At 42.0% G+C, this 27125-nt stretch overlaps 1 protein-coding gene across 1 annotated transcript in view; it reads right to left on the bottom strand.

Moving 5' to 3' along the window:
* The window catches only part of sptbn4a (spectrin, beta, non-erythrocytic 4a), a 71056-nt gene that overhangs the window by 8376 nt on the left and 35555 nt on the right, over positions 1–27125 (bottom strand). Inside the window, exons 9-19 of the mRNA XM_038292258.1 lie at positions 21219–21464; positions 20951–21085; positions 20301–20542; positions 9406–9544; positions 9213–9297; positions 8769–8980; positions 5850–7165; positions 5008–5068; positions 3235–3503; positions 1047–1217; positions 821–863 (exon numbers count right to left, since the gene is read on the bottom strand). Of these exons, the coding sequence (XP_038148186.1) occupies positions 821–863; positions 1047–1217; positions 3235–3503; positions 5008–5068; positions 5850–7165; positions 8769–8980; positions 9213–9297; positions 9406–9544; positions 20301–20542; positions 20951–21085; positions 21219–21464 (2919 nt within the window). The remainder of the gene's footprint in view (positions 1–820; positions 864–1046; positions 1218–3234; positions 3504–5007; positions 5069–5849; positions 7166–8768; positions 8981–9212; positions 9298–9405; positions 9545–20300; positions 20543–20950; positions 21086–21218; positions 21465–27125) is intronic.

The raw sequence follows: 27125 nt of genomic DNA, 5'->3' as shown, positions 1-27125 counted from the left end.
GTGTAAGGCCCCTACGATCTTTGTGTAAAGGGCTGGTTAAGGCTGATTTATACTCGAGACTAGGTCCTCTGCGTAGGTGTCGCAGTGAATAAAAAGACGTCCCCGCCCCCTCCGCAGACACTCCGCTGCGCCTCTCCCAAATTGTAGGCGACCGCAGACAGTGCAGCAGACAGGAGGCCGGCTTGTTTTCTGACCGACATTGCGAAAAGCAACTCGTGAAGTTGGATCAGCTAAAAGAGCGCGGTGGGTGAAAACTCTGTGACCCCTTTTCCCCCTAGATCCCCGCTCTTTTGGCCCTCATGTCCCTCCGTTGTCGGACAAACTCGCCCCCACTTCCTCACCACCTCGGCCGTATCTAGACCACAGTGTATACCGCAGACCGCGCTCAAAATGAGCATACAAAAATTTCTGCATCAAGCTCACTGCGACACACTGCTGCAGGAGTATACTTCCCATGCTAATGCCTAGGATTCCTTAGCAAACATTGCCCCCCCTGTGGTACTTGTATGTTACTATCACAAGTTTTTGAGGACTTCCCTCGCTGGTTCTAATTATAGCCTCGGCCTGTATAAGAGTCCGGCTAGTATTTACCTCCTCTGACAGCGAGCCATGCCATTATTAGAGACCTGGCCGCTAATGGAATACAGGCCAATATTAGAGGATTTACGGTAGGTAACAAAAATATTATTCGAAAGATATTCGTCCCCCAGAATTAATTTTATTTAGCTATTTAAAATGAAATTACCAGATTATACCTAAACATTAATATTGGTTTTAAAATAACCTGAATATTTGAGATGGATGTAATAAAGGTTCTTACCTCATCTTTAGCATGGAATACAAAGTTGGTTCCATCTTTTACTCTGTAAAAAAAAGAATACAGAGTTGATGTAAGGTTTTACTTTGTGTACTCTATGTGCTTTTATCAATCAATATAACAGTTTGCGTTCAGTGAAACAGTTTTTTGGAATGAGTAAAGTCGACATGTTCTAAAAATAAAACCTAAATGATGCATCAAAGTTCTTCTACCGTGGAATAGATCTTACTGGAGTATGAAGACGTTTTTCTTCTTCTTGTAGCCCATTGACGGATCGAATGAGCACTCACTCAGGTCAACAGGAGGCTCTTCATTGTATGTTGTAGTATGGTTCCTAGCATCCTTATAGAAAGTCAATTTTCCCTCTTTCAGCACACAGTATACGTTAACCCAGGATTTGCTGCAAAATCACACAACAGAAATTAGAAGGATCTTCAGCCTGTAACTGGCCACACAAAAAGCATCAGATATGCCCTAAAAAGCATAAATTAAATCAACTGCTGTTCTTTAACCCCTGGGACAATCTAGCCTGCCATTATAAAGTATTGTAATGGTCGACAGTAGCCTTATTGTGGCAGTGTGACGCAGCACAGCTGTCCTGGACGAGACATGGCAATTAACAGGTTAAAACTTTGCAACATGTCTATATTTAAGGAAAATAAACCATAGTTGAAAAAAAACAAACAGCTACCAAATCACTAAGCGTTGTTTCTGTCACTCAATGGTTTTATAGAAGCATGAGCAGCATTAGGACATAAAATATAGAACAATGATCATAGATCAGTGTCAGCAAGCCCCAGGACAGCTTTGGTCACAGCGAAGCTCCACACCATCAGCGTGTGAGTGAATGGATAAATGACTGACTGCAGTGTAAAGCTCATTGGTTAAAATCTTATTCTTATACAGCCGTCCACAATATCTCCCCCAGTTAACAGAAACATGTGCCCTAAACTCATATATGCTTTCAGATGCTCGCTGCAGAAGCTTTTTGGGCCAAAGCTTTTTGGAAACACAGCATGCTGTAAAGATGATGTACAGCTGACGACAGCCAATCACACAGATCTACGCTAATTAAGAAGAGACATGGGTGACTGCTGTGAAGAGAGCAACTTTAAGCAACTACAACTAGCAAGATTTGCAGCACTCACTTCTTGACTTCTTAAACGGTTACTTGTTATGATCAAATTATTTTTGTAGAAATTTTTTCATTTAGACTGATTTGGAAATAACCTTTGATGTGAGTTAAAAACAATTGAAAGGTTAATCTCTTAACTGTCATGCAGTTTGTAATAACAGCTCTGGATGTTGTCTAACTGAGATTATGTTGAGGCCTTTTAATGACTATGTCCTGTTTTGATTCCTAGTGTATTTGCTCAGTTAGTGCAATTGCAGCTGAACTCTGGCTGCACTGCCTTAAAGCAAAACCTATGAAAACATTTTCAGGGCTAATCATCGTCTGTTGAGTCAACGGCCATTTCAGTGTGCAAGGGTTTACTTGCCTCCACACCAGGAACTGTTTTTTTTCTTTAGCTTTTTTATTGTCATTACACTGTCACAAGTCAGATTAAGGTAAAACCTGATTTAATGATAATGACTAAGAAATAAATTTAAAATCCTATTTTAAAAACAAACCATGATTTAGTTTTTCAAGGTGAAATCAAAATAATGCATTGGACTGTCCTCACCTACCAAGGGCATAAAACTTCTTTGGACTCATAGGGTTAGCCACAGTTAGCCACGAGTTTTATGTCAAGAAGTAATAATGTTGGAAAATAGAAGCTCTAAAACAGACTGCTGACCCTGAGCTGCATTATATCTGCTTTTCTTAATGTTGAACTGGGACCTGAAGAAATAATGTACTACAATCATGTAAATGTGAACTGGTATGAAAAAAAAATATTGAATCCCTAAAAATAATAAGGATCTACAGGTAACTGTTGCCATGACTGCATTTCTTGGCATACAATGCTGAAACTCTAAAACAGACAGAAAGGCTGTGAAAGCGTTAAAAAGAATTCTTATCAGTGTCACTATTTCTGAACTTGTCGGTTGGACTCTGCTTTAACCGTGAATTTCAAGTTATGAAACAAACAGATGACCATAAATATTTGTAAATATCGTGTAATTTATCAATATGGGAATGTTATCTAAAAAATATTGTTCCCAATAAAAGTACACTTTTAGATGGAGAAATTATTTATGCCTGCAGCTTTAGACAGCTAATTGGCAGAATACAGCTAGAATTTAGCGTATGCGGTAGTCCCAATAAAAGATCAAATAAAAGATTTGACTCAAGTCAGGCAAATTGTTTTAATGCATAGGAATCCTAAACTTATTTGAGGGAAGATAAGCTAGCTCTGCATAAGCCCTTAAAACGTATTGTCTTCAGGGTGGTTTATTAGGTTGGATGGTTGCACCTGTTGGGACTCCTCTGTTGAGCTTCCAGGTCGCTACTTGTGGCCTTTTTACAGTAGAGGAAGCCTTCATTCTGGGCAGTGTGTGATGGAGGCTGAGGGGTGGTGGGGGCACCGGTTGCTGGGGCTGAGCGAGAACGACGAGTGGTCTCAGGCTCTTTGGGACGGGGCCGCCTCCTTGGTTTGGGACGGTCCCGGGCACGTGGGCGTCCATCAAACCGAGTCACAGGTGCTGAGAGGCTGCTGGGAGGACGATACGGTTCTCCACGGGCCTAAGAGAGCAAATAAAAGGAACGTTAGATGATACAGCAATTTCTGAACATCAACAAACTCACATATACGGCACCTTGCAAAATTATTCAGCCCCATTGAGGTAATACTTTGTAGAACCACCTTTTTGCTGTTATTATAGCTGCAGGTTCCTTCGGGTTTGTCTCTATCAGTTCTGCTCACAGAGAGACGGAAATGTTTTTCCGTTCTTCCAGCAAACAGCTCGAGCTTAGAGGTGTCAGATGAGAATTTGTGAACAGCAGCTTTCAGGTTCTTCCCACAGAATATCCATTGTATTCAGGTCTGGACTTAGACTAGGCCATTCTAACACCTGGATGTGTTTCTTTGTGAACCGTTCGATTCTAGATGCTGCTTTCTGTTTTGGATTACCGTCTTGTTGGAAGATAAATCTCTGTCCAGGTCTCAGGTCTTCTGCAGACTCCATCAGGTTTTCTTCCACAATGATCCTGTGTTTTTCTCCATCCATCTTCCCATCAATTTTAACCATTTTCCCTGCTGAGGAGAAGCAGGGGCTTCGAGGTTTGGCTTTTTTTGTTAGCCTGCAAAGCCCCATACCTGTCTATGTCTTTAAAGGGAATTGCTGGCCTAGCTGAATAGGCAAGGAAAAGATCAACTAAATTGATGCATTGTAGGTTTTTGAAAGCTAAAAAAATCTGAATCCACCCTCTCTGTTACCAACCATAAACAGTTTGGAATCACCAAACATAGTCTTTTGCATTTTTCATGGATATCTTTCAGGAATGTCTTTCTTCCATAAAGGTAAGATGTGTGCAGCATATGACCGATTGTTGTCCCATGGACAGAGTCTCCATCCTCAACTGTAGATCTGTGCAGTTCATCCAGAGAGATCATGGGCCTCTGGGCTGCATCTCTGATCAGTCTGAAAGTTGAGAGGGACTGCAAGTCTTCGTAGGTCTTCGTCCCAGTGGTCGGATTCTACTTACATTCCAATATTATCTCTGCTCAGTGTTACTCGGGATGTTTAAAGCTGGGAAATCTTTTTGTATCCAAATCCAGCTTTAAACTTCTCCATAGCAGCATCTGGGAGCTGCCTGGTGTGTTTCTTGTTCTTCATGATACTCTCTGCGCTTTAATCAGACCTCTGAAACGACCACAGAGCAGGAGGCCTGATTCCACTCAGTTGATTCTATTGATCATCAGTTATTGAGATCAACATCGGAGATCCTCACTGAACTTCTGGAGAGAGTTTGTTGCACTAAAAGTAAAGGAGCTCAATTTATTTTACACCCCCACTAATCAGTTTATAATTTGTTTTAAATTGTATTTATTTGTTTAAAATATCCAATAAATTTTGTTCCACTTCATGATCGTATCCCATTTGTTCTTTTTTTTCTTCACAAAAAATAATCGATGTATATCTGTATGTTTGAAGCCTGAAATGTGGCAAAAGGTTGAAAGGTTAAAGGGGCTGAATATTTTTGAAAGGCACTGTAATTGTGAGAAAATGCTTCCAAGGTAACATACATGTGCTGCCTCTCTGTCTTGGGCTTGTTCCACAATTTCTGCCATGGTAGACCTCTTCTCCCTGCAGGGACAACAAAACTGTCACATTTAAGGTAAAACACAATCATATAGAACTTAAACTTTCTTTTGGACCATTTCCTGGAAATGTTTAGGCCTATTTAGGGGCGGCTGAAACCCTTCAAACCAGCTAATCTTAACATTGCAGCATTTACCCCTGTTCAATAAGACACGTAAATCAGGGGCACTAGGACCCTGCTCTGCATGCTTGCTGCCTGTCACTAGCCTGAGAGCTGCTCTGCTGGTGGCAGTGGGGACCATATCAGTACAGGAACTGGGCTGACAGATCCCGTGAGAGTAGGCGGCTAACATGTCGGGCCAAAGTGAAACCCAGGAGAGCTTCCAGGTCGACCACAGGTCGGGTCCTAAAATTTCCAAATTAATTGCTGGGCAGGTCAAATGAACATTAAAATAATTCTATTAATTTGAGACAATCTAACTGTTGTGAAAATCTAAGTTTGTCTCTGGAATGTGCTGCATGTTAAAGTTGTTCGTTCATGTTCTCTGTATTTCATGAGCAGTGCATTTTATATCATTATTATGTGATATTAAGTTACTAGAATAAGCCTATTCTATAATATATAGACGGTTTTATAACCAAAGTAAACTCCAAACGGGCAAAATCTATTTGCTTAGGGCCCTTAAACTAAAATTGTTTTGCTCAAGCACTGAAGCATCTTAGCTGGGGCAAAGCCCCTCCCCAATATATAGTGTCCTAAAGAGGTACCTGGTTCATGTTAAACAGTGCTGGATTTTGCTGTCACCAGTGGAACAAACTTGCGTACCCTGAGCGTTTGTCAGAGCCGTCCTTCACAGAGCCCTCCAAATCACTTGAGTCCTGCCTCTGTAGCCTCTGCTTGTTGCTCCCCTCTTGTTCGCTGGATGACTGCCGCTCCATGCGCCTCCTGTATCGTTCCTGCCGCACTATCAGTGGGAGTTCGTTCAACCTTGCCTGGATTTCCTGCTCGCTAGAGGTTTGTCTTCCCAGCTTGTACTCCCTTTCCCGCCTCAGATGGTCCATCTGTGGGTCTGAACGACTTCCGCGGGGATCCCTCTGGAGACGACCGTGGAGAAGCTCCAGTCCTGATTCTGGCCCCACCATGTCTGCCATAGGGATATCTCCAAACTGTTCACGCTGCAGTCTGCTGGCTTCCAGGAGAGGATTTATAGCTTTGTGGATGTGGTTGATCCTTGGCTGCATGAAGTCAGCTTTCAGGTGCTGCCATGCATATGCCATTTTAGGATCCATAATTCCTCCACTTTGGGCCAGGAAACTAGAGCTGCCCAGACTTCCACTGCTATAATGATTTTGTGCCAAAAAGCCAGAGCTTCCCAATCCAGCACTACTCTGGTAATTCTGTGCTAGGTATCCTGAACTACCCAAATTAGGCTGTTGTGCCAAATACCCAGAGCTTCCTGTAATATGCTGTTGTGCCAAATACCCAGAGCTTCCCATATTAGACTGCTGTCCGAGATATCCTGAACTTCCCAAATTCTGTGGTTGAGGCAAATATCCAGAACTGCCCATATTTTGTTGAGGCAAGAAGCTTGGGCTCATCATTCCCCCACTGCTTGGCTGCTGAGCTATATTCCCTGAACTTTCTAATTTAGCACCACCTGGTTTTAGATGGTTTTGCAAACCGCCCAGACACCCTGTTGTCACTCCAAAGTATCCAGAACTCTCTGCACTACCAGCAGTTTGGTGGTTTACTCCATGGTACGTAGAGGTGTCTGCACCTCCGCTCTGGGATGCTGACAAACCAGAGTCACTTCCAGCTCCAGCTGCCTGTTGGTTCATCCCAAAGTACAAGGTGCTTCCTACTTTCCCAACACATGGCTGCTCAAGTCCGTGGTATCCTGAGCCATTAATAGCTGTGCTATAGCTAGCGAACGCTGAAGATAATCTCTGGGTTGTAGAACTGCTACCCAGATCTAAGCTGGTTTGGAAGGGTTGGGGTTCTATTTGAGCCTGTATTGTCTGCCTCAAGTAGGAAGAAGTAGCACTGGTTGAAGGAACGCTGGGAGTCAGACATGATAACGGGAACATTCTTCGACTGGAGAGAGGGGTCGTCTTTTTTTCCTCCTCCCTTTTCTTCTCAGCCTATAAAAAATATCAATGACATCAAGTCGCATATCAATAAATTACAATATAATTGAAAAACAAATGATTTTAGAAATACTAATTAATGTTCTGTTTAATATTAATGGCTTATGAAAAAACAAGCATCTGGTCCAACCGTAAGTTAGCATACATCATTATTATAAAAGATGTTTTAAGCAAAAATATAAACTACTTAAATGTGTTCATGTGATCTACAATATATGCGCTGAGCATATTTATGAATTACTGCATCAATGAATGAAGGGGATCAGGCTCTGAAAACTGGGGTTCTATCTATAAAATAAAAACTCTTTGGGAGTCTGGAACTGACTGAGGTCAATAAGCCCCCAGTCACTCGATTGATCGAAGAATGGATCAATAAATCAATCTGTACACACATAAGAAAAAACAAAAGAATACATTTTGTTTAAGAGCAACAGTATGAGGTACTATAGATACGATATTACTATAGGGAAAACCTTCCATGTCTGAGTGGTTAAGGTTAGCCTAATGTTAAGTTAGTGTAGCATGCCCCCAGCCAGGGGGGTCAAAATCATTTTATATTCAGACGATTTATAATTTTGTTTCTGTTTTTTAAAGGGATGAACATTTTGATTTCCTCATTTAGGAGTGCCCTGCTGTGGTATTACAACTTTACTACTCAGTTCAGTTTGTTTACATAGCACCAATTCACAACTCATTTAATCTCAGGGCTCTTTACAGAGAGAACACTGTGAGATTGGTTAGGAAAACCAGCAGATCGCATCCAGTCATTGATTTGGAAGACCCGCTCCTCCTGGAAGAGCTTGCAGTGACAACCTTCACTGACATTTTTTTATTGACTCTTTAGCAATCCCTCACACCAAGCATGCTTGTAGCGACAGTGGAGAGGAAAAATCCCTTTGAACAGGAAGAAACCTCCAGCAAAACCAGAACCAGGATCCGTATAAGCATTCCTCTGCTTACTGCTATTTGTTTATAAGTCTAAACACTTTGTACATTTTAAATGAAAATATACCTCTATGTTATGACATCATATACCTATTTGACTGTGGAGAGCCTGATGAATTGCCATGGTTGGCTGGATTTAGCCCTGAGCTTGACAGATATGATTTGGGAATTTATTATCATGGATGCAGTGAGGTTCGCTTAGTGTTTAACCGTCCTTGATAAACCCCTTTCATGTCAACAATTCGTGTGATGGTGTACACCTTGGCAGTCAGAAGAAAGCAATTAATAGTTTTCATGAATTATAAGGCCATAATTATCTAAATTCAGAGAAATAAATGCAACAAATACCTGCATCTTGTTTCTAATTAATCTATAAAACTGTTTATCGGTTTGATCTTTTAAAAAAACTTTACCTGCTCTGTGATCCCCTTAACTGGGATCCATCTGTTTCTTTTTTTTTTTTTACTTGTGTTTTTTAAATCCAAATCAAAGTAGTATGAAATGCAGATTGAGAAGATCTAAGACATGCATTTATCACATGATGCGTTTAATGATGCGACTGATAGCTTGTGCAAACACATCATCCCATGTAGCATAATTGAACAGTGGCCACACCAAACATGATTCAACTTTCATCTATAGTAAAGCTTACTGCGGAGAGCTGACGGAGGGAGCTGAAGCGTTCTTTCCAGGTTACAGCAGCCTTGCGGAACGCCTCATGGCGAAGTATGAGCTGCTCGACCTCATCTGTCTGCGCCTGGGCCTCTCCTCCCTCTTGCTGCTTGGAGCTGATCAGGGGCTCCTTGGCTTTCAGCCAGGCTTCTGCCTTTACTGTCTCCTGGGCAAACTGGAAGTTTTCCTGCTCTGGAAGTGACGGTACACAAAGGCACAATTACTGTCCATTTTTATTTAAGCTGTAAACCTTTGCATTACAAGCTGTTATCCTGATATAAATAACTGCTAAAATGATGGTCCTTTAATTAAACTCACGTTAAACATAAATGTGAGATTTTTTTTTATTTGACACACTTAGAACACAGTAAATTACATTGTTATTTTGGTCATGGTCAAAGTTAATCTGAGTCTTTGTACTTACTGTGTAGTAACCTTTCCTGGTGTTTGTCCCATTTTTCAACAAGGTCCTTCTGCTTAGTTAGAAGACTGTCCAATTTCTCTTGTATCTGTTGTGACAGTTTAAAATAGTTTAGAGCAATTACGATTTTTTGCAATGCTGTTTCAACTGTAATCTGTTCAATGTTTGCCAGGAAAGGTTGCTTTGCTTGCCCAACCTCCTCCGATGCAGGATTGCCTGCAGCTATCAAAATCTTGCCGAGGTCAGCACACTGTAGGATGGTCTTGCTGCGGCCATCTATTTTGGCTTTTAAATCCTGATGATGTTTCATCATTCCTTCCAGAGCCGTAAGATCTCTGAGGATAGACAGGTTAGATTGTTCAGGAAAGATTGATTGAACACTGGCTGTTTATTCTAGAACCACGCAGAAGAAAAGGGATTGAAAGTTTGCTTAAAACCTTTTAAATTGAGATACATGTATGAAATTGTTTTTCGTTGTTGCATCACCTTTTTAAAGAGCTGTGCAAAGAAATAATGACTGCAACTTTTAACAGTTGCTGTCTGTCATGATCTGGAATCTTTGGTTCTGTGTAAGTATTCAGTCTAGGTTCTCAGTGATGCTTTATTTTATGTTATCCTGTATTTTCAAGATTTATATCATGTTTAAATTATTAGCTTTACTCTTCCTTGTAATTCTTTTTTCAATGGCTTCAGTTATCTCCAGTTCATTCTCTTATCCTCTAGTGTTAGGATCCTCAGACTTGCCCTCCAGAGGGCGCCGAGGATCCTCTTCTGCTCTGTGTTTTTCCCCTAGGGTTGGAGTTACTGTGGGGATCTGGAGACTACCCTCTGCCTCCAGCAGAGGGCGCCGTGGGTCTTCTGGAGCTGGAACCTTCCTGCACACCTGTTGCTAATCCTCTCATCAGAAGACCTCTCCTATATAAGCTGACTTCAGATCTTGCCTCAACGCCGCAGTGTTGATCTTAGTTGGTTAGCAACCTGAGCCTCTGTTACTGGAAGAATCTTGGTTATCTCTAGTGTGAGATCAGATTCTAACTCTTCCCTGTCTCTGCCTCACAGGAATCCTGTCTCTTCGTGAAGCTCTGGATGAGCTTCACCTCCTGTCTCTTCGTGAAGCCCTGGAAGAGCTGCCTCACTGGTAACCTGTCTCTGGCCTGCAGCTCTGGGAGAGCTGCATCACAGGAAACCTGTCTCCAGCCAGAAGCTCTAGGTGAGCTTAATCTGCTATGCCCTGGTGAGCCAACCCGAAGATTCCTACGTGGATGAAGCCTGATGACCTCTCTGTGGAGTTTCCCTAGAGGTTCCCATGTGGATTTTCCCCTGTTGTTCCCTGCAGTGAGCTGGAAGCTCAATCTGAAGAATCCTTTGTGTAATTCCCCTGTTGTTCTCTGCAGTGAGCTGGAAGCTCAGATCTAGGCCAGCCTTGCTAAGCATTAAGCTAGATGCTTAGCCTCACATGAACTTAGCTAACCAGCCATCTCCCGTTCCCTGCACAGACCCCAGTGAACCAGCCCCCCGCCTGAACTGTTCCAGTTAATAATCCATGTGCTTGTGTCCTTAAATAAACTCTTTGGACTTTTACCAGTGTCTCCGTGTGTGTTCTGCATCTTGGGCTTACTCTAAGGAACCCCATCATGACATCTAGTTCCCCCCTTGGTTATTCATTATTTTGTAGTCATTATTTTTATTCCCCTTTAACCTCATTTAAGTTCTTACACTTAAACCCCTTTTTCGTGGTTACTCTTTGTTGCCCCCTAGTGCCCCTTTCCTATCCCCTTAGCTCCTTTCTAGCTGCTTCTGTCCACACCTGCTCCCTATTAACTAATAATCCATTAATTGCTCTGTCTCCATATATATTCTCCTAAATCTCAAATTTTTTATTCCTGAGTTCCCAGCATGTTATTTCTGGATTTATATTTTTGTACTATAGATTTCTTTCTTCCATTTTTATATATTTATTAACATTTAAACATCAAAAATCAAGTGTAAAATCCAAGAATGTGCCTCTCCCTAAGATTAATAAAAATTAATTGTTTGATAGTGTTTATTTTTGCCATCTGGTCTTTCAGTCTTCTCTGTCTTCTCCCTCTCCATCTTCTTTTCTTTCTATCTCTCTTCTGACTTCTGCCTGTTCTCTGTTTTACTCTTTTTAAGTAGATTTTTTTTCCTTCTCTTAAACTGAGCTTTACATTAATGTTACTATTTTCCTCCGCTTTTCATTAATCTCCATCAATCTTCTTTCTATCAGTCTTCTAATCATCTTCCTCTTCTACCAATCTCACATTAATCTAAAACAGAGACATAATCCAATCAAAATCTAACACATTAGTTTATACAACATGAAAACTAACAAATTAATAGTCAGAACAGATTCTTTGTTTCACACACCTGTTGGTATTTGGTCATTTTTAGATGAGATATTGGGGTTATAAAGGTGTTGCAACAAAATCTGTGACCCGTCATACATTGTGACCCAAGGAGGCGCTACATGTTTCTCACCATATACTTATTTAGGTTTAGGTATGGATCCAGTAAAGTTAGGGTAAGTAGATAGCGGACTGGTTAGGAGACGCGGTTACAGCAGACACTGTGGTTGCATTATATGACGAGAGACAGATTTTGTTGTAACACCGGTATAATCTCATCATACATATTATGATTATGATTATTATTGTCATTATCTCATCTGATTAAATACTAAAAAATCACCACAATTCTTGGAGCTTCAAGTAAAAACAACTTAATAAATGAACATTAAACAGGTGGTTATCTCTTCCCCCATCATTCTTAGATCATGCAGACCCATCATTTATTTTTCTTTTTACTGCCTCTTAGTTTTATAATTAGGAACATTCATATATCCAAAGTGAGTGGTAGAAAAGTAGACCTAAGCCAGGAAATTTATGCTCATAAATCACAACCATAAAACAGCAAAACAACTTATAACTCTACTTACAATAAAGGCCACCAATCAGTTCTAAAAACATCTTTAGATGAAGCCTTGTTGATCTCTTGAGAACCACCGAACCAGAGACGCACCTTGCAAGGCATTTTAAATCATTCTGTTAAATAAATATGAATCTATTTTCTTATCCCAGCTTCGATTTCTGTGTGCAACATGCTTAAGTGCTCTTACTATACTCTTACTTACTCTTACTACCGTAATAACAGTCTATAAACAATATTTTCCCCTTCATTCATAAAACAGCAAAAGCTGGGACATTTCTGGGGACAGCTTTAGCCGAGGACAGGTGGTCCAATAGGGGGACTGTCCCTAGAAATCTGGGACATCTGGACATGCTCTACTCGGCATTTGGGTTCACAGACAAAATCGACCAACCCTGACACTGTGGAATATTCCTGTGACTGAACATATTAATGAATAACCAAAATGTAAGTTTTGCCCTGATATGTTAAAAACATAATTTAGAGCCTAAACTCTTAAATAGCAGTTTTTCAACTCAGGAGCTGCAATGTAGCCACAGCTGCCTTGGATTTACTGGCAGAAATGAGACTGCCCTCTGACCATCATCCGTAGGCAGTGTGTGCAAAGTCAGGCTTATGAGCTTGAACCAAATCCAAAGATACTGTGACCCCCTTATCTAGCAGTTCTCTATAGTTAAAAATAAAGATTACAGTATCTTTCATTACTTATATCTGTTAAAGGAAATGAGGAGTATCTTTTTTAGACCACCTTTCCACAAACTTAGTTGTTAGGGTAAAAAGACCTTCCTATTCTGACATGACTGCACCGATACCTAAATCAAGATGCATAAACCAACTTCTGAACAAATAGTCAGAAATATCCACAAACACACGCCTACTTTTTTTAAAACCTGGAAAGAAAAGTTGAAGCAGTTCTAGCAGTAAAATGTCAAGATCATACAAAGCCCTTTGGATTGAGAAGGTTTTTACACTCTTCAAGCATGTAAAAAAACTCAAATTAGCTCGCCGTTGGTTGATACAGGCGCAAAGTAGACAGGAGGTTATTATGAAAACTAAAATAAATAGATCTGATGTTAAGTTCGTCCGTCTTTAAACTTATGTTTGTCCATCCAGAAGATAATGAAAAACTGTGTAGAGGTAGACAGATCCAACCAGCAGGAGGAGGTGGGGCAGCATTTGGAGCGACGACTGCAGCACCAGATCCAATCTCCCCCAATATTAGGCTCTAAAAAAAAGAACCCGCCAGAAAACAGCTTCAGTCATGCAAACTACAGTAATGACTGAAGAAGATAGACCACTACCACCACATAATTGTTGGGATCTGGAGGCTTTGTCCACCTTCTCCACCAGAGGGCGCACGCGATCTCCTGAGGGCATGAGCTGACTGCGACACCTGTCTTCCATCTGCTCATCAAGGAAGCCTTATTTAAGGAGGAGGAGGCTGACACTTCCCTGCCAGAGTGTTTGCCAGTAATGGTAGAGCGAGACCTGAGCCAACCAACCTGATCTGTATCTCTGATTTTTGTGAACCTGCCTGACCCTGTTTCTCTCTGCCTCACAGATCGAGTCCTGTCTGAAAACCTGAAATCCTGGAGATTTATCTCTGTCTGGAATCTGCCAGCCTGCACTCAGTTAAGCCTCTGCCCTTGCCCTCAGCCCTCTGCCTGCCGACTAGCCTCTGGACCCTCAAGGTTTCCCCCCCTGCAGATCAGTTCCACCTTTGAGCAGGTATTTACCCTGTCATCTGTAAACCTGCAGTTTACCTGGATTTACCCTAACTGTTCTGTCCTCCTCAGTGGTGTTCCTCCCGTGATCTGTATGCCGAGCCAAGAACCTGTTCACAATAACTGTAAACTTGTAAATAAACCTTTGAACTTTTTCTCTGTTTCACGAGTGTATCTGCATGTGGGTTAGACGCCTAGAACCCAACATGACAATAATCCCCTAAAACCCCCCTAAGCATGTTCCAAATGTGGATTGTATCCTATGGTGCAGTTCACACATTCTGATTTAAAGAGATCAGCAGCCTCCAACAATCCCAGTTTTTAGTCCGTGGTCGTTAGATGAAGCTAGAAAGGCTATGGAAGGTGTAACTTCTCTGCAGGAAGATCAGGAAATATGGATCCAAGGCATGGAGGGAATTTATAATTCATATGGTTGAGTATGGTTGGGTATGAGTTTGGACGAGCCTTACATTTGTCAGTGGGAAAACATTAGGGAAAAATAAGGGCGAATCATAAAGGCAGAACCCCACAAGGCATTGTATTTGAACATTACGCGCCAATGGGAGAGGAACCGAAACACCAATGGACCGCTGTGGCAGAAGCAGTGCGTACAGGTTTCCCCAGGAGGGCAGATTATGGACATTTACGGTCCATAAAACTAAAATAGGAGAAGACGTAGACAAGTTTAAAATACATTTTGAAATAGAATACAGGTTCCACAGCATCATACCCCACACTGATGGAGAAAATACACTACATCAGCAGCAGCTAAAAAATATATGTTGTTGGGAGGTTTCCAGCCACATATCTCCACGTGGGTAAAAAAAAAAAAACATTTAATCACCCTGGCAACATCAAATGTATAAACAGAAAATTTTAAAATTTTCTGGGCCGATTCTATATGTGACCCAGAAGAAACATTTTATTTCCAAACCACAGGACCCCCTTAATGGCCTTGAGGAGGTTTCTGAGGAAGCAGGGGCAGTCCTAGGGGCCGAGGGGGCTTTCAGATAAGGGATGCTGGAATTTTTGGCCCACCTGACCATTGGTCTCGGGAGTGTCCAATCAGACATAAGCACTACATCCGCGGGGTGAGGCATGACTAGTTTCTAGAACAAATGGGGATCCAGAGCCATTAAAACCAGTAGATGTGTATGGAGCATGGGGCCTATTAAATGCATTAAAAGAAAAACCATACATAGTACTTACAATAAATGGACAACCAGTTACTCTTTTATGTGATTCAGGAGCCTGTAAAATGTATGAAAAATAATGTAGGACTGAAAGCATGTAAAATGCCCATTTTTGTAAAATCAGCAAACATCCAAAGAATAGATGTCAAGCACAGGTAGCTGAGTGTATTTAATTAATAAGGGCTTATGAACTGAAAAAATGTGACAATTTAGACTGATAGTCAGTAAGCATTTTCTACTATCTTTTTCTTTGCAAAACAAGATAAACGCAGAGGCATGGTAACCTCAACAGGCAAAACAGTAGTACATGCAGACTTACTTACAAAACTACTGAAAGCAATTTATTTGCCAAACAAAATAACTTTACTAAAATGTACAGCTCACACAAAAATAACTGATGCAGTGTCAAAAGGAAGCAGGCTCGCAGATGAAACTGCAAAACAAGCAGGATCAGGAAAATTTGGCTCCTCTGATATTTTCTTAAAGCAAGAAACAGAACAAAGCATGATCTAGAAGTGTTATTAAACAGACAACAAACAGCGCCAACTGCAGAAAAACAAATGTGGGTAAAAACATGGAGCAGCAGTGAATCTAGAAGGACTCTGTAAAGTTTGCAACAAAACAGTTCTCCCTAAAAGCTTATTTAAAGCAGCAGCTATTTTGAGCTATGGGCCTTGCCATGTCTCAACAGGGAGGAATGAGAACTTTAATACAGCAAAATTTTACCACATATGAATTTAATTCTTGTACAAAAAACTTTTGTAAAGCCTGTACAATCTGTGTAAGACATAATCCTCAAGTTAATTTAAAACCACAATGGGGACAGTTTCCAAAACCACAAGGACCCTTTAAAGGGATTATATGGCTTTTGATGAACCAGACCACCAAGTGGCCCTTCCAAATACTGTCTAGTAATGACTGATGCATTTTCAAAATGGGTTGAAATAGTCCCAGCAAAGCATGCGGATGCATTGACAGTAGCTAAAGCTATGTTGTAGTTCCAAACTTTGACATCCCACAGAAAATGTACAGAAACAATGGTCCACATTTTGTGACGCAGGTGATTAGTCAAATGGCAAGCAGGTTACAAATAACCTTAAAGAATCACTGTGTTTATCATCCACAAAGTGCAGGCCTTGTGGAAAGAACAAATGGGACAGTTAAATCCAGGCTTAAAAGGTGTATGGAAGAAACAAAGAGGCCATGGCAAGAGTGCCTGGACCTATTAAAACTGTTCACGAGAAAAACTCCAACAAGCAGTGGTTTGACTCCATTTGAAATATTACATGGCAGATCGTACAAATTACCGGTTCACAACACAAATGCCATCTAAGAAATAAGAGAAATGTTGCAGTCTAAGTGTCCGATGCAAATCGACAGCCAGAAGGACCTTTATCTTCAAATAAACCATAACCAGTGAGACCAGGGGACTGGGTGTTCATCAAAGTCATCAGAAGGAAGAACTGGGTGAGCTCATGGTGGGAAGGACCATTCCAAGTGTTCCTGACCACACCAACAGCTGAAAGTCCATCCTGGATTAATCTCAGCCACTGTAAGTTACAGAGGGTGTTAAAGGCCTAAGGCTGGAACAGTGGGGAAGTCCGACTACAAAGGGGTTTGGTTTTTTTAGTGTCACTCATCTCGGTGAAGAAATCAAATGATGAACTGATCCCTGTTCTTTAGAGTCCTGGGTAAAATTAACATCTCTGCTAACCCAGCAAAAAAAAAAAAGATGGGGCTTCCTTTGCGTTTTGGCTGTTGCATGTATTGTCTGTTTCAGATCAGACCCACTGAGTGAGAGAGGAAAGAGTTTCATCCACTCCACTGCCATGAATATTTGGCACGGTAATATCCCAAACCACCACGTTGACAACCTATGGGAAATGTATGCAAGGGCTGTAGCCCTGCATCATAATAACACTGATTGCTACGTGTTTTCTGTCATGCCTAAGTCTACCATAGGGTGGCCAGATGTCCGGCTTTAGGGCGGACAGTCCGGATTTTCATTGCACTGTCCGGCGTCCGGCGCCGCATCCAGCCGGACGTGTATTTGCCCTCCTTTACCCACAGATTCCACATACACCGTCAGTGCTCCGCTCCGCTCAAGTACGTCGTGCGGAGTACTTGTCTGTCATGTAAATCAATTAGAGCTGTTCCACATCCTCCACTACTCCTCCGCACGTCTCTGCCCACGTACGTCTTCTCCGTCCTTCACCGTCAAAATACGGAACTGAGCTCTTTTTGGCTCCGCTCCCGTCAGTCCAGATCAAGACCCGCAATTGCAATCGCACCAAACAGGATAAAGAATGTAGAGAGGACCCGGTTTGTCAAATTAAATTATAGTAAAAACAGGTCGGTTACTAGAAATTAGAGCATAGTTCGTATATATTCCCAAAATCAAGAGCAATTAATTAAATAACTGGATGCAAACTATTGGTGCTTCAACAGACCAAAAAATTCTTATTGCAGGAATGGATGAAGAGATGATGAGTTTGGAAGCGGAGAACAAACATAGTTCATACAAACTATGGATAATTCTGTTTATTCCTGTTACAAAAATCCACAACAGAAAGAAAATATTTGGGCAGAAACTGAACATCTGCTGGATGATGATGGGGATTTTTTTTAATATGTCATATTAAATTAAACGTTCACAGGGTTTATACCGGAATGAGGAACTCTAATTTAATGCTATTTTAATGCTATTAGAAACATGATGTACATGATACTTGTTGATGAAATTAAAATTATTTCAATTTCATCAACAAGTATCATGTACACAAGTTATTAGTATACATGAAATAAGGAGCTATAAGCACAGTTCCATGACTCAAGTTTGTGTATATATATAGATATATATATAGATAGATAGATAACATGGTGAAATCATCTTTACTCTCGACAGGCTGCAGCCATGTCACGAATTCCTCTTTTCCAGCCATTCCAGTATTGTCCTATTCTCTAGCTCTCTCTCCGCCTCAAGCTTATTTTCCAAACAACTGCTTTATGATCAATTGCAGCAGTTCTGCTCAAATTAATCGTGTCAAAAAATAGTCACTTTTTAAACACCACAATGTATTAAATAAATACAAATGCTGGGAACCAATTCTTTTTTTACATCTCTTTAATATTTTGTTCTATTCAACTACACCAGCATCATCTTTAAACTACTAAGAATTGTACTATAAATGTGACTTTACCCGATTCTTATGTACACCGTAGTAATTTATTGATATGCCGCACAATGTCCTCCTTTTTGGTGCTATAGAAATGGCCACCCTAGTCTACCAAGAAGCCTACCTTATACATAACCCCCATGAATGCATCACAGGCTATCTGTTTTGCATCATGTGCATTCCAGTTTATGCCTGCTACATTAATGAACCCCACAACTGAAGAGAATATGATGGAACGGGTGTGCAAAGGAGTAAAGTCAATGTTCTCTATCAGCAATGTTTTAGGTTAGCCCACCAAGATGAAGGCTGTTATGCCTAAAGGAATGACACATCCAGTGTGTATTCTCTCACCTAGAAGGAAAGATACGGTGAAGGTAGGACATGTAACAGGATGCCAAAGCATCACTGGCCTCTACCCTCACTCTGTCTACATCATCCTCCCTAATCGAAAGCACACCAACAGTTTTACTTGGAAACCACAACTCAACTTTTAAGTCAACTGAAAACTCGTCAGGCACCTGTGCTCCTGTGTTTGTTTCTGACCAGATTGTCATCATCTCAGCTCAGGCTGAGCACCATCATCCCTCTAATAGGAGGAAAAGAGAGCTTAGCTCCAGCTCAATGTTGCAACCTCATGATCTCATATGGGGTTCTTACATTCCCTCCGAACATAAGCACTGGAGCACAGCTAACAAAACCTTCACTTTTCCCAGGGTTGGGGGTTGGCAAATCCCAGCATGAAGAATCACAGAATGAAGACCGAGTTGAACATTAGGATGGACATCAATAAAGGACAAAACAAACAAATTAGTGAAATGTGTTCAATGGTACTACAAAATAAAAACGTTTTGGACATGTTAACTGCTTGCCAAAGCGGTGTGTGTCTGACAATTACAACGTCCTGCTGTACATATATTTCTGATGCTGAAGAAAGTCATGTTACAGAAGCTATGTCTGCCTTAAAGAATCTACAAAAGGCCATGTCCCAGGATGCTATTCCTGTAAGAATGCACTTCCTCTCCTTGCTCATGTCAGGCTGTGGTGGCACCTCTTGCTGAAAATAATGACCCCCTTTATTATTATCCTTTTTTGTACTGCCTGTGTAATCCCATGCCTAAAGTCTATGATTTCTAAAACTATGGGAAATGATAATTTTCAATATCAAAAGCTTTCAAAAACCCATCTAGAAGAAGTACAACCCGTAGTTTAAAGTTTTCCCTTAATAAATGCCTAACAAAATGACAGTCTCATTGATAATGGGACATGCAAGTAATGAGTACTTAAGTTAAGCTTCAATTGCAAATAAAATGATAAACAGGAGGGAATTGTTAGAAAAATTAAAATGTCATCATTTTATTTGTATTAAGTTACAGGCATTTGGCCTACTAGGAATATTATGACTTAGACTTAGACTGATTTATTTTGTCATTTTGTACACACAAGTGTCAACAAAAAGAAATTTTGTTAAGAACAGCTCTCTACACAATTTCATAAAAACAGTTATATAAACGTATGACTGTTTGTGTACAGTTTCCCTTTTTATATATACATATAAATCATGTTGTTTTAACTTGAAATAGGGAGAAGAAATGGTTCTCCCAGAAAAGGAAGAGTCATGCTTTATCCAGCCAGCTGTGTTGGGATTTATCACCACCCGCAATAAAAATGCATCCCCTCCTTTGTATGTGTAAGGGAGTGTCATTCTCCGTCTGGTTCCACTCTCTTCTTTTACAGAAAAGTAACTTGATAAAAATAATAATAATTTATCTTTATTAATCTCACATTGGAGAAATGTACCTCTGCATTTAACCATGCTCTTGGGGAGCAGTGGGTTGCCATTGTGCAGCACCTGGGAAGCAGTGTGGTGTTAAGGGTCTTGAACCGAGACCCGGAGTGGAGGCTGTCGGGATCAAACCGGGTACTTGCAACCTTCTCAGAGCACAGGCATGCTTCTCTAAAACCTCGGCCATCACTCCCCTAACTTGTGTCTTGTGTTGGTTTATTTCTAGGACAATAAGGGGTTGTTATCATTAACCCTATCATTTGTCTTACCTTGGCTCATCCCATTTTATTTGGCCCATGATGCCTTCCATCCACATTAGGTTTTCACGCACCACTGAGAAGAACTGCACCTTGTCGGTAACAGAAGTCACTTGGATGCGACTGGCTTCACAAGAGCTCAGTAGTTCCTTCCAAGCTTCCATTATTTCCTGTTCTTTCACCATGATAGTCTCTGCCTTTTCGCCAGCATAGATGGCCCTGAGCTGGGCAGCATTCTCTTGGAGCTGCCTCACCTGGAAAAAGACATTTTGGACCTGATTTCACCTTAAAGGCTTGCATTAGGTATATTTCACACTACATATACCCAAATATATCCATATATCATTTATATCAGCTGTATGTTTGTCTATGTGAAGCACCTTTTTGCCAAAGCAAATTCTTTTTACATGCAATAAAGCTTTTTTCTGATTTTAAAGACGAAAATAGTTGTGCTATTTTTCAATCAAATTCCCATAGAAAAACAGCTTTTAAATACATCTTCTTTGATTAGAGACTACAATCTAAACAATTTGTTAGCGGCCTAGATCATGTTTTATATAACCTTTAAATTGGGCGTTGGATTTATTACATTTTAGGTAGTTGTAATCTTATCAAGGCTTTGTCCTGCATTACAGCTTACACAGAGTAGTTGTAATACTTGCCTGTGCAACTAGCAGTTGAAGGGCATGCTCAAAGGAGTGCATGAGTCTCTGTAGGGTAGCTGGATTGGTAATGTTGGCCTGGCATGCTCTCACCTCTGGCAGCTGCTTCATCTTCCCTATGATCTGAGCCAAGACCTGCAGCACAGAAAAGCAGCGTCATCACTGGTACCTTAAAATAGAAGCCTGATACATCGTCAGACTGTCTGATACAGAGGAAAGGAACGTGCCACTCCTGAGTCTCACTGTACATCGTTCATTTTGACTCTACCTCTTTGCAGTCAGTGAAGAACTTGTGCAGCTGCTGGGATGCTGCCAGCATCTGCCTGCGTGTTTCCATGAGTTCCAAGAGGTCCGCCCAGGACTCATTAAGACCATCCTTCCACTCAGCAATGGTGGCTGCATCCGAGTGGCCACAGTCAATCATCTCGTTCACCATTTTGTTCACCTGTTCCATGCGTTGTTCACCAATGCTCTTGGTTTCTGTGGAAAACTTGGTGAACCTCTCCTGAAGCACCTGAAACAACCATAACACACATTCCCATAAGCACTAGGAACACTGGAAAACAAATCCATTCTGATAGAAGTGATCTATAATCCATAACTTGTCATAAACTACAGCTGCGCAGAATGCTGCATCACAATTAACATCACATTATCACAATGGTAAAGAACTGCTTGGATACAATGTTTGGGGTAATACTTTACTTTTATAGCACCACATGTATTCAGACTCTGCATGACAATAATATTCTATTGTGCCTCCTCAGTCAAGTCTATATGTCAAGTCTTCATTGGTTCTAATTTCTGATTTGTATGGCAGTTTGAATTTTTGCAGCATTTCTTAGAATTCTTAAAGCTTTTTTACATGGATAAAAAAATTAATTGAATTTAATCTTTGGACCAAAGAAGAAACCCTTTGATAAAGGAACTTGAGGGGACTTTCTGCTATCAGGCTTTAGCTAAAATGTATTTTGGAGCAGTTTAAATGATGTGAAAACTCTCCAACATCAACATGTGAAGAAGGAAAAGACAATCGCTTTCCTGGAGGACAGAGTTTCTGACCTAAAAGTAATTTACAAGACAGAATGATCATTACCAGGCTACAGATTAAACCCAGCTCACATGGGAATCAGCTGACCGAAGGGAGCAGTTTGACTGTGAGTCTGCTAACGAATAGGGGGCTAACTTCCTCGAGTCTCCTAATATTAAACCAAACTGTGAGCACATTGCTTGCCACCCCCTGCCAAGGAGAAACTGTAAGAATAAAAATGCCATTATCATGCGGTATGGCAATAGAAAGCATAAAACAGTGGTGCCTAAACAAGAAAGGAGACTGAGGGTTATTTCAGCCAGTTACTTTAGTAAATGTCAGTCAGCTGGGATTTGTGTTGGATTTGTGTTACCTACATTTCTTTTGTTACCAGAGGCCAGTATGTGGCTGTTGTGGACTTTCAACCGCAGGGAGTTTGACCCATGTGGTAACTTCACCCCTTAGAGCTTCTCCTTCATCTCCAACAAGAACCCTACCATAACAACCATAACCTCCTGGATCAAAACAGCTCACTGGCTCCTTTATGGCTCTATATATCCGCCATCCATCAGTTCTATCCGTCTATCCACACTCCAACACAATCCTCTGTCAAAACTCAGGCATCCACTCATTCATGCTATGTGATACTATCTGCTTAACTGCTCTTTTTATTTGTTTGAAGAGTTAGGCTACTACTGCTGCATTGGCTGGCACCCTTAGCTCCAAACTACCTCATTGTCAGCCATATGGTAGCAGCCATTTTATGAGTACTGTTATCCTTGTTTGTTCTAGCTGGGCCACCCTGGAGCCGAATGTCCTGCACAGCTGAACTAACTCATTATTTGCAGTGTCACTATTTAAATGCATTCGTGAGTGATTGTTTATCTTTCTAAAATAAGCTTAGAGCATAGGGCCCAGAATTCAGGCAAGACAGACAGTGGAATACTTAAAATGCATTTATTCAAACAAGGAACGGTAGATTCTGCAGTGGCAGCGGCTCTGAAGCAGCTAGGGCGACTGAAGCAGGAATATCTATTGGAGAGAAACATAGGTTAGTGACTGCGATAATCTAACAGATGATGATTATGAACTCACAAGTCACTAACCTGGTTTAACAGTTCAGTCCGTGCTCTGAGAAGGAGGATGATTTCATCTGGTCGGCTTAACATGCGCAGCAGATGCTGCCAGAGAATTCCAGATGCGGAAGCCCAGAACGCTGCTGAGCTGACAGAAGATAAGATCCGAGCTGACGAAGGAAGACATTATAATCCACAGGGCGAAGACAAGAGGCACATACAGGTTCAGTCCAAAGAAGAATCCAAAAGGAGTCTAAAGACGGGCAGGCAAACTAATCAGAACAGGGTCAGACAAGCTCAAGGGTCCAAATTCAGAAACAGATCAGGCTGGGTAACAGGCAGCTTAGATATGAAACTGGAACTGGTGGGTCTGATGAGTGATGAGGAAAGGCAGACCTAGATGAATGAAATGAGCAATCAAGCCAGCCAACAGTACCAAAGGAAGCAACAAACCAGAGGTGGTGCAGAGGGGATGTATACATAGGGAACAGAACAAAGGATGGGCTAAGGAGCTGATATGGAGCAGGTGTGAATAGGACTAACTAGGGGGGGGCCAAGGGGAAAAGAACAGGCACAAGGGGGCAATAGAGAAAGAAATGCCAAACTCCCAGAAAATAACGACAAAGACATAAAATAACAAAAACATTTCTTTTTTTTTGAGTTTTCACGACACTAGTGGCTCGTTTTTTAATTTTTTGACAGTAGGCTGACAGAAAAAAGGGGTATGAGAGAGGGGGAGAGACATACAAAAGGACCACAGGTGGGATTAAAACCCAGGTTGGCCGTGTTGAGGACTAAGGCCTCCGTATTCGGGTCATGCGCACTAACCACTGCCCCACCTGCACACCCCCTAAAAACAATCTTAAACAGAGGGCAAAATTCTGACAGAACTCCCCCACTTCAAGGGCGGATGCCAGCAGCACTTAAGAGTCCAAAAACAAACCCGAAGCCCAAAACAAAAAAGAAACACGGGGGCCCAGGAAGGAGGGCAAGGAACAGGGCAAGGCAAAACAAAAACAATAACCACCAAAAAGTGGGCAACGGTGAGGCAGAGTCTCTGGAGACCAGCTGTGAGGCCAGAGGCCAAGCATAGTCCTAGGCATCTGGCTGTGAGGACGGTGACTAATGAGAACCTCTGGAGAACGGCCATGAGGACGGCGATGAAGGAAGACTTCTGGTGGATGTAAAAATATTGATTAAATGTAAACATAAGTCAGCATAAGTGAGATATGATTTACAGTTTTTCCAACATTCAGGGCTTTTTATTTTTTTTATTTTTTCCCCGGTTTATACAACATTCAGCAGTTTAATGGCAGTGGGGAATAAGCTGTTTTGAAATCTGCTGGACCTGCATCGGGTACTTCGAAGGCTCTTCCCAGAGGGCAGCACAAGAACAGTCCATGGTGGGGGCGTGAGGGGTCATTTATATTGTTACAGTCAACAACAGTCAACAGTGATTTCCTTCGTTTTCTCCACATTCAGGATCAGGTTGCCTTTGCACCAGTTCATCAGCTGCTTCAATTCCTCTATGTAGTCGTGGTCATTGTCGTGTCTGATGAGGCCCAATGCTGTGGTGTCGTCTGCAAACTTGGGGACGCAGTCATGTGTCATCAGGGTGAACAGCAGAGGGCTAAGGATGCAGCCCTGAGGGGAGCCTCTGCTTAGGGTGATAACATCAGAGGTGTTCTGTCTGAACCGGCCTGACTGAGGTCTGTTTGTGAGGAAGTCTAGCAGCCAATTGCAGAGGGGTGTATTGAAGCCCAGCTGTTCCAGTTTGCCTATCAGACGCTGTGGGATGATGGTGTTGAAAGCTGAACTGAATGCCAGGAACAGCATCTGCACATGGGTGTTCTCTTCCAGGTGTGCCAGGCTCAGGTGAAAAGCGGAGAAGATGGCATCCTCAGAGGAGTGGTTCCATTGGTAGGCAAATTGGAATGGTTCGAATGTTTGGGGGAGACTGGGGACGATGTGTTCTTTAACCAGCCTTTCAAAGGACTTCATCATGATAGGAGTCAGTGCGACAGGCAACAGTCTCTGCAGCAGGAACCTTGAAGCATGGTGTCTCCGTAGCATGAACCTTGGAGGATGGCGTCTCTGCAGCAGGAACCTTGGAGGATGGCGTCTCTGCAGCAGGAACCTTGGAGGCCAGCGACAGCAGGAGCATAGGGGACTGCCGACTGCGGCACAGGAGCATTGAGGACCCACAAAGAGGCAGCACAGCTTGGGACCCACAAAGAGGCGGCGCAGCTTGGGACCCACGAAGAGGCGGCGCAGCTTGGGACCCACACAGAGGCTACGCAGCTTGGGACCCACACAGAGGCTACGCAGCTTTGGACAGGTGAGGAGCACCCGTTGAGCAGCTCTGACTCAGGAACTGGCCCGCTAAGGGGCTCTGACTCGGGAACTGGCCCGCTAACGGGCTCATACTTGATAACTGGCCCGCTAAGGCGCTCTGACTCAGGACCTGGGCTGCAAATGGGCTCTGAATTGGGATCTGATCCGCTAAGGGGCTCTGGTTCAGGAAAGGCTGGCTGTCAGGGAGCTGATGGAGGTGGAACGAAAGGGAAAAGATTCTGAATCTCCCCATAAAGAAAACTCAAAAAGGTCTGAATCCTCAGGCTGTGGGGATGATATGATTTGAAATTGTGTTGGGCCGGTTCAATGTTTAATTGTCCTTAGAGGTGGGGACAACATGGAGTCTTGAAGGTGGCGACTTAAACCACAAAGGAAACTGACCTGGCTTGGAGGCGGCAGCAGGCTGACCAATAAGAGAGGGAACAGCGGAGTCAGACCAATCTGACGGGGAGGAGGCTGCGGCATCAGACCGACCCGCTGAAGAGTAAGTGGCGGTGTCGGACAGATCCACTGGAGATTGAGTGGCGGCGTCAGACCTGTAGTAGTATTTTTCTGCAAGCAGCGATGCCTGCTCTTGGAAGCAGAAGTCAGTTGGGGATCGGAAGCTGGTATAGCAGGTAAACAGATGAGTGAAGGTTTGGGTGGTGATTTGTTTAGAAGCTGAGAGAATGCAGGTTGTATTCTCCACTCAGCTAAAGCAAAGTAGCCTGTGTGAAGAAAAAAAGCTTGGCGTTCTGGACCAGTCTGTAGTACCTTCTTACTTCTTCAGCAGCACTCGCCCACCTCCAAAGTGATCTGATTGTGGGCAGGTAATCAAGTGTGACTCTTCAGAGTCTTAAACGTTCACTTGCCTTTTCCGCTGGATCCATTTAGGCTGGTTTCTTCTGTCAGTTTTGATGGAGGCTTTGATGACTCAAATGCAGAGATGAGTTGGCAAAGTTGAGTTTTGATGATTTAATTAAGGACTTACAGGCAATTGAGGCAAAAATCCAGACAGATGCAAAAATACTGAAAACCAAACAACATCAAATAAACTTCAAGGAAAATACTCGTGGGGAGCAAGATACGAGAAAGCAACAAAACAAGAAACCATCAATCAGGAACTGCAGAGGTGGTTTATATATGGGGAACAGAGCAAAGGATGGGGTAATGAGCTGATATGGAGCAGGTGTGAAAAGAACTAACTAGGAGGAAGCCAGGGGGAAGGAAGAGGACCAAGGGGGCTACAGAGAGTGACTAAAGAAATACGATCAGACAGAAAATATCAAAGAAACTAACAAAATAAAATTAAACAGAGGGCAGAACCCTGACATTTGCCTAATTATTACATACATTTGTTGAAAAAGTTTAAAATATCCAATAAACTTTGTTCCACTTGATGATTGTGTTCTTGATTCTTCAAAAAAAATTACAATTTTAGCTCTGTTTCAAGCCTGAAATGTGGCAAAACGTCTAAACGTTCAAGTGAGCTTAATACTTTCCCAGACATGCAAATCGGTCATGCCAATAGGCTTTGCATGACCAGATTTTGCATGTGTTTTGCTTTAGATATGTAGTTGAGTACACTATACAGGTCAAAGAATATTCAAGATGGGTTTTGCACAATCCAATATCTGTCCACAGTGCACAGGCAATCAACTTGATAATTATATTCACACGTTACGGTTATGCACGCCGGTTCAGAGGTTCTGTGTACAAGTATGTAAGGACTTAT

This window comes from Cyprinodon tularosa, unplaced genomic scaffold (assembly GCF_016077235.1).
Source record: "Cyprinodon tularosa strain WSP-4 unplaced genomic scaffold, ASM1607723v1 ctg31, whole genome shotgun sequence".
Lineage (NCBI taxonomy): Eukaryota > Metazoa > Chordata > Actinopteri > Cyprinodontiformes > Cyprinodontidae > Cyprinodon > Cyprinodon tularosa.
This window is presented reverse-complemented; position numbering and strand designations above follow the sequence as displayed.